The sequence below is a fragment of the Cebus imitator genome, unplaced genomic scaffold, assembly GCF_001604975.1.
Source record: "Cebus imitator isolate Cc_AM_T3 unplaced genomic scaffold, Cebus_imitator-1.0 Scaffold33, whole genome shotgun sequence".
Classification (NCBI taxonomy): Eukaryota; Metazoa; Chordata; class Mammalia; order Primates; family Cebidae; genus Cebus; species Cebus imitator.
This window is the reverse complement of record NW_016107348.1, coordinates 4492357-4500555: the sequence shown is the minus strand read 5'-3', so window position 1 is coordinate 4500555 and position 8199 is coordinate 4492357. Positions and strand designations below refer to the sequence as shown.

At 41.6% G+C, this 8199-nt stretch overlaps 2 protein-coding genes across 15 annotated transcripts in view; one reads left to right on the top strand and one right to left on the bottom strand.

The window, feature by feature from the left end:
- Positions 1-3782, top strand: part of NCF2 (neutrophil cytosolic factor 2) — a 51093-nt gene extending 47311 nt beyond the window's left edge. For 3 of the 4 annotated variants that reach the window (XM_017524373.2, XM_037737071.1, XM_037737070.1), the window contains exon 16: positions 2144-2737. In XM_017524373.2, the coding sequence (XP_017379862.1) occupies positions 2144-2256 (113 nt within the window). In that variant the 3' untranslated portion in view covers positions 2257-2737. Of the gene's footprint in view, positions 1-2143 lie in introns of all 4 variants that reach the window. The other variant, XM_017524372.2, reaches the window with a different exon arrangement.
- Positions 3783-4007: 225 nt separating this feature from the next.
- The window catches only part of SMG7 (SMG7 nonsense mediated mRNA decay factor), an 81884-nt gene continuing 77692 nt past the window's right edge, over positions 4008-8199 (bottom strand). For 7 of the 11 annotated variants that reach the window (XM_017524363.2, XM_017524369.2, XM_017524368.2 and 4 more), the window contains 3 exons: positions 7268-7438; positions 6998-7143; positions 4047-6376 (listed from right to left, as the gene is read on the bottom strand). In XM_017524363.2, the coding sequence (XP_017379852.1) occupies positions 6263-6376; positions 6998-7143; positions 7268-7438 (431 nt within the window). In that variant the 3' untranslated portion in view covers positions 4047-6262. Of the gene's footprint in view, positions 6377-6997; positions 7144-7267; positions 7439-8199 lie in introns of all 11 variants that reach the window. The other 4 variants (XM_017524371.2, XM_017524361.2, XM_037737068.1 and 1 more) reach the window with 2 other exon arrangements.

Sequence of the window (8199 nt, the reverse complement as noted above, 5' to 3'; positions counted from 1 at the left end):
TGTGGATATATATATGTATGTGGATATATATATGTGTGTGGATATATATATATATGTGGATATATATATGTGTGTGTATATATATATATGTGGATGTATATATGTGTGGATATATGTGTGTATATATATATATATGTGGATATATATGTGTATATATATATATGTGGATATATATGTGTATATATATATATGTGGATATATATGTGTATATATATATATATATGGATATATATATGTGGATATATATATGTGGATATATATATGTGTGTATATATATATGTGGATATATATGTGTATATATGTGTATATATATGTGGATATATATATGTGTGTATATATGTGTGTATATATATGTGTGTATATATGTGTATATGTATATATGTATATGTATATATGTGTGTATATATATGTGTGTGTGTATATATGTGTATGTATATATGTATATATATATGTATATGTATGTGTATATATGTGTATATATATATATGTATATGTATGTGTATATATATATATGCAGAGTGTTCCAATAAGAGCGAATGGTGTCTCTAGAAGAACTGGGTTGAACACCTCCCAGTGCCACTTTCTAGTTTCCTAAATCAATCAACCAGCTCGAATGTCCATCGTTTGGGAGAGGGAGCAGGAATAAAATGAGCAAACACCTAAAACCGCCTTTTGGGTAGATATGGAGAGAAGCAGTGCACTTATTACTATGATCCATCTGTACAAGTCTAAGTTGAGGAGGTACCCATATCATAACACTTCAATTGAAACCAGAATTTAGCATGCAGTCAGGGTAGGAGGGGAGTTCAACTGCTTTCGATAGTTATGAGATGGTTTCATCTACAAAGTGTTTCTCAAACTTTAATGTGCATGTGAATCACCTGGGGATCTTCCTAAATGGATTCTGACTCTGGTTTGGGTTGGGGTCTGGGATTTTTCCATTTCTAATGTTTCTAGTCCGCAACCTACCCTATAAGTAGAAAGACTCAAGACAGTGATTTGTATTTAGAATTGCCTGAGAGAACTTGTGAAAAAACTGCTGCCCAGTCACACCTCACATTAAAGCAGAATTTCTGGGGACAGGATCCAGGCACCAGTGCCCTAATGTCTGATCTAGATGCACAATGACAAACTTTGAACTGGCTGTGTGGTCTGGTGTGCGGGCTTTGGAGATTATACCTAAGTTATCTGATTTTTACTGGCAGAATGGCTTTGAACAAGCTATTCACTTATCTGAGTCTCCTTTTCCTTAGTAAAATATGGATATTATCTATAAGTTATTATGAAGTCTGAATATATTTTCTAAGTACAATGCCTGTACGCTATTAAAGGCTCTGAATAGGAGCTATTAAAATCTTTGTATTTTACAAACATGTACTAACCCATCACTAGCTCCAACTCAGCTGTTTAATGGAGTTTACTGAAAAGACGAAAGTTTACTAACGAACTTTCACTTTTAATGTATTTAACCAATGGCATGTCCCTTTCTGTAGTCAAAACAAAGATTTCCAACAAAGTTCAGGTAAAATTCTCTCCTTTCTTAAAAAATTGGGCCAGGAACTGTGGCTCACCCCTATCACCACAGCACTCTGGGAGGCTGAGGTGGGGGGGCACTTGAGCCCAGGAGTTTGAGAGCAGCCTGTGGAATGTGGCGAGATCCATCTCTAATAAATACAAAAATGAGCCAAGCAGGCCTGTAGTCACAGTTACTTGGGAGGCTGAGGTGGGAGGATCACTTGAGCCCCGGAGGTGAAGGCTGCTATAAACCCAGATTGTTCCACTGCACTCCAGCCTGGGCGACAGTGAGACCCTGTTGAGGGTTGGGGGTAGTGGGAGGATGGAAAGTCTATCTAAGGATTCATTGTTCAGTTTCTTTAGCCTTACTTCTCCATCTGGTAACTTTTTGAAAAACAAAATTCATCCTTCTGCATTTTGCTCCATCATTCTCATATTTAAGACAAATCAGTAAGATGGTTAAACCCTGTGTTCACTCTCAAACCACTTTGAATTACCGTCTTTTTCCTGTTGATCACAATTATGGGTGGGGAAGGGTGACCGATAAAATATTCTGTGTGGAACACCCAGACAGGGTGATCTTCCAACACTGGTTTTAGAAATTGATGTGTACTTTTCCTTTTATCAGTGAATGAAGAATGGCTGGAAGGGGAGTGCAAAGGAAAGGCTGGCATTTTCCCCAAAGTTTTTGTTGAAGAATGCGCTACTACAGATTTGGAAAGCGCTCCGAGAGAAGCCTAGGATGTTTCACAAACTGCAAAGCTGAAAATGAAGCCCTATTACTTGTAAAATTTAGCACCCTTCTGTACACCGTACTGAGACATTACAGTTTGGAAGTGTTCATAAAATGTAACCTACTTGGCAATGATGTGAGTACCCAGGATGATTTCTTGTGGCACAGGGGGTGAGGGGATGGGGACAGGTGAATGGAGGAGTTAGTTAGGGGAGACGAAAAGTAGATGGAAGTGTCTGGAAAGGGCACGAGAGGGTCTTCTAGGTGCTGATCCTGTTTTTCCGCTCTGAGTGCTGGCTACCCAGCTGTGTTCACTGTTAAAACCCATCAAGCTGCACATCTGGTTGGTGCACTTTCCTGTGTCATACCAAAAAAAAAAAAAAAACCTATCTTCAAAAACCAAGACACCTAAGTCCAGGCTCAAGGACCAAGTATAAATATTCCTGTTTCTGAACCATTACTATAATTGACTCTGAAGGCTTGAAATAACATTACAGGTTATTCATAAGGCATATATAAATAAACTTGTTTTCTTTTTCCATTAAGTCTTGTTGCTTAAACAGAACCTGGACTGAGTTAGGTTCTCAGGAAATACAATACTCAATTCCACAGCGAACTAAATACTAGAATTACATACCTTTGTACTTCTGAGAGAGGAACGTGTTACGAACTCAATACTGAGTATGTGTCACTGACATTTAAATGATGAAAAGCAGCAGTGTTCATGAAACCAGTTGGTTAGTATTATCTTGTTAGCTGACACTTGGCAATATAGTTATGCATTGCTTCACAATGGAGACGTGTTCTGAGAAACGTGTTGTGCAAACATCTATCTAGAGTGCACTCACACTAAATGCTATAGCCTACTACACAGCTAAGTTACCAGGTAGAGGCTGCCGCTCCTAGGCTACAAACCTGTATGGCGTGTTACTGTGTTGAATACTGTAGGCAACTATACCACAATGGTAAGTATCTGTGTATCTAAACAGAGAAGGTCAGTACAAATGTATTATGATCTACAGGCGCATCATTGAATATGCAGTCTGCTGTTGACCAAAACGTTGTTATATGGTAAATGACTGTATGTACTAATATGCATAACAGAATGCCACAGATTTGGTTAACCCAATTGTCCAATTTTTCAGGATTAACTTGGATGAAGGATTTTATAACTATTAGACCTTAAGGCCTGGCCTTAATTCCTCTCCCTACCCACTTCTTCTTGTAGTGGATGTACTGCTTTGCTAACAATTTTCCAAGTGTGTAGGTGCTTGTGAAAAGCAGAATAAGGAAGTGAACTGCAAACCGAATCAACACCTAGGCGAAAGGACAGGTCAGGGTGAGCACACAGACATTACGGTTAGCTACAGCACTGGCTTCCAGCACACAGCTGAAGACCCAGCAAGCTACCACGGGAAACTTTGGACATAACTCAAGGAAAAGACTGCCTCAGTAACAGCTACAACAGGAATAAAAATGATGGGCTGTTAACTCCTTAAGTCATTCTTTTATTAAACAGAATAATTTTGATAATCAGTTTCTTTCTACTCATGCCTTTCCATTATAATTAATTATAATTTCCGTAATTCATTGGTCTGGAATGCTACTAAAGCAAAAATAACCCTGAAAAATATTCAAGTTCTGACCATCTGTGTCTTTCCTCGGATGTGTTAGTAGTTGAAATTCTTGCCTTTTAAGTTGGATTTTCTTCAATACTTATATCTTTTAGAATAGGAAAGAAATAATCGATACACAGATCTGGTTGGAGAGAACATGGTTTAATTAAAGGCAAAGCTGATTTTCAGCAGCTGCAGGTCTTGCACAGACAGACAAAAACAAAAAATAAAACCCAGAAAACAAAACAAAACCACAAAAGAAAGTTTACTACACAAAACCAGTTTCTGATAAAGATTCTCCTCCCCCTTCTCATTACTCCACAGTGAGGATGATAAGGCGAGGAATCTCGCCCCAAGAGTCAGAAAACATTCCGGACACCAAATTCTCATGCAGAATGGGGCTTTAGATGGGAACTGGGCATTACTGGGAGTGAGATGGTAAACCTGGTTAGCTTGTCTAGGGTGCAAGAATCAGTGACAGTTCAAACACTGGAATGTTGCAGCTGCCTGAATGCAGAGCTCAAACACACAAACTGGGTAAAGGTAGTAGGAAAAAGGCTTGGGACGAGGAGAGAAAGGTGGACACAGGGAAGAGGCTGAAGAGAAGCACAAAAGGTTTCCTATTGCCATTGGGTGGGGGGCTTCACCTTTTCAGACCTTTCAAAAAAACAAAACAAAACCCAAACACCATGTCAAACTAAAAGAGCAATAATGTAAGCACACTGGGGGGAGGGGCTCTAACCACTCTCTCTGAAGAGCAATGAGCATTATCTCACCCCTTTTCATTGCTGGGGTTGCCCAGACTCCAGTGACAACCGGGGCTCCTGGATGTGCTTTGCTCTACAGCTGTGTTCCAGCTCTTAAGTTCCACACTAACACCATTCGCTCACACACACAACCCCTCCCCTTTGGGACAGCAGATGGGCATGTGTGTGTACACAAACATACAGACACACAAAGGAGAGACCTCCCAGAAAATAAACCCTACCACTAGCACAGCAATTGAACATTTAGATTGTTTCCATAATTTCCCCTTAAAATATTACTCTTCCAGGAAATGACCGACAGAAATGCTGTCCTTACTGTTTCTACCCAAGAACATGTTCAGTCCTCTTTCCTCCTAATAAATATCAAAGAGTTTATTTTCCTTTCTTTGCCTTCTCCAAAATGGACGACGTCGTTTTCTTCTGTGCGTGATGTGCACATGTCCGTGTTGCCTTGAATTTCACTCTGAAAGTAGAGGCTGGGAGACTGCAGCTGGGCAGGGGCCTGGGCCCTCTGTGGGCTGTGCAGATACCGCTGCTTCCTTCCTCTTCAGACTGTCTCTTGGGCCCCAACTGCTGGACCCCATGCTGCTGCTTCTTGGGAAGATGTGATGTCACACACATTAGGAATAAAATCAATCACGAGCATCAGGTAAAGAAGGGATGGAGATGGGGCAGGAGGGTGGGAAGTAGAATGGGGGCACAAAAACCAACCAAACAAAAAATAACCACACTGAAAGCTTCTACCTATTAGAATGTGCCAGGCTGTGAATGGACTAGCCTGCCTTCTGTGAGACTGCTTGCTATGTGACTGCAAAATGTACAGGAATCAAAAACGTAATTTGAAATCCTCCAGCAGTCACCTGCTAGTCCAGCCCAGCACCACCACCCACACTGCATCCTTGATTGGGGCTCGAGCACCTACAGAGTGGAGGGCATTTCCTGCTGGAGTCTCCAGGCCAGAGGAGGGCCTACCAGAGCCTTCTCAGAGGCCTTGAACTCTCCCTTATGGAACACTTCCACTGGCTGAAGAGGTCGGTTCCCCATCCTGTCACCACCAACCTCTCACAGGAGCGGTGAACGGGGCTTTCCTTGCTACACACTGACTAGAAGCACACCTGTGTATGGAAGAATTCAGTGTGATATTTTACTACTGAGAGTAATAACAATAAAAGATGTTTAGGAATAATTTCAACTACATTCTCAGTCAGCAAAGCAATCATTAATGGATTCCTATTTTTATTCCCCAAAGAGGAAAAAAGGACTGAGAAGTTCCCATTGGCTTCTCCCATCTGCCTTCCCTTCTCAGCTTTCACTTCCCATGTGGCTGGGGACATGCACGATGGAGAAGGTGAGAGGCGGTGATACCAAGTAACTGAGTGAGATAAACAGCAGTTCCTCTCTCTCTCCCTCCGGAAGGCCCCGGGGGGACGGAGAGTTCCTGATGGATTTTTCTTTTTGTTGCACTGCGAACATTTCGTGCACACTCAGCGGGCTGGTGGAATACTTACACCCTCTTGACAGCGAGAAACAGAAAAGAGGGCTGCCACCTGCAGGGGACTGTGTGGGCCAGTCCTGCAAACCCAACATGCCATGGTTTATGGAGCCTTCATTCCCAGGTTGCCACTTTGGCCTCAGTGTGGAGGGTTCATGGTGCCTTGTCCCCGTTGCTGTTTCTGCTTCTGCTGCATTAACAGCTGCTCCAGAGCGGAAGGTCCAGGATGCATCATGGAACTGGACCAGATAGACTGAAAAACAGCCCAGAGCTTGTCAGCAGAGGTCAAAGGCCCAGTTGTTTGAAAGGGATTTGCTTTTCAATCCCAGTCAAATATAAAGCCATATATACAGCCCCAAAGCCCAACCCCACTGCCCCCCAAAATCCAGCTATTAGAAAAAGTCATTATGACTCTCAAAGTTGGTTAGTTTCCATTAAGATTATTTTAAACCAGAAGTGAAATCACATTTTATGTCAGGTCTTTTTACTGAAACTCAGCTGTATGTGGTATCACAAGGGCATTTACTAGAAAGGTTTTAGGCAAATAAAACATTTCTAAAATTAGATACTCTTATTTTGTCAGAAAAAGCTTAAATCAAACATTCCAAGATGAATCAGAATTTTCTTAACCTTAGAATGAAACTAAAACCTTTGTTTCTGTTCCCCTGAAGATACTGCTTTACCACTAGTGAATTCAGAAATTAAAAATTATCAGTCAAGATTCTTCTGAGGCAGACCATGTTTCTAGGACTTTGCTATACATGTGCTATGCATCAGTCAACTCAGCACCTGAGAAGTAAGACTGTTTATGAATGAAAGCAGAGACATCTTCGCTGTAGTAATCTCGTGGTTCTTCTTCCTGAAACTGACTCACCTTTAGGCTTTCCATGAGGACAGCAGAAGAATCCTCCATGGAGGGGCCATGGCCTGTCCAGGTGGCACTTGGAGTACTGGCCTGATGCCAACTGCTCTCAGAGGAAGATGTTGCTGAGAGATAATCAATGCCAAACCCACCCATGGCTAAGGGATGAAAAGAGATAAGAAAAATTCAGGAAGGTGTTCTATCACTGCCAATTGCCAGACCCCAGGGAAGGATAGAGTAAATTTCTTTCAATCTTGCTTGGCAATGAACTGTAGATCTCACCTGGCTTATCAGTTTTCCACCGATCCGCAGTCCTCCTATCCCTGTTATCTGGAGTCCCAATGGGTCCAAAATTGGAGAATGGAACAGAATTATGGTTGTGAGTTGGAGGAGAGCTGGGCAGACTGCTTGGGTTAGAGGAATGAGGAGACTGGCTGGCTGGTGTTGAATGGTCTATTAAATAGCAACATAGGATATAATAAACAATGTTACACAAACATACAAAGAACTACAGGTTCCTGTAGATCTGATCACTAAAATTTTACTAATAATAACCACAGGGCTTTGAAGGAAAGGGAAACTAATGGCTCCAAAGAGATCTGCTAGATGCATTAATTTGCCCTGCTACCTAAGGCATGTTCTTTGCCTTAAAAAAGCAAAACAAAATAGTAGGCTATTTTTGTCAACTGAATGAATGCACTATTCTGGCATGACTATTTCAGATAAATATTTATTGGTCTTACATATCAGAAAGAATCTGCTAACCTTAAGAATTACTATTAAGTCAGACGCTATTTAAAAAACTGAAGTTAAGCCAGGCGCGGTGGCTCACTCCTGTAATCCCACCACTTTGGGAGGCTGAGGCGGGCAGATCACCTGAGGTCACAAGTTCAAGACCAGGCTGATCAACATAGAGAAACCCTGTCTCTACTAAAAATACAAAAAATTAGCTGGGCGTGGCGGCGCATGCCTGTAATCCCAGCTACTTGGGAGGCTGAGGCAGGAGAATTGCTTGAACCTGGAGGGCAGAGGTTGCTGTGAACCAAGATCACACCACTGCACTCCAGCCTGGGCAACAAAAGCAAAACTCCGTATCAAAAAAAAAAAAAAACCAAAACCAAACAAACAAAAAACGCTGAAGTTAAAAATCTCAATTTTAAAAAGTGCAGAGCTGAGCACAGTGGTGTGCACCTATAGTCCCATCTACTTGGGAG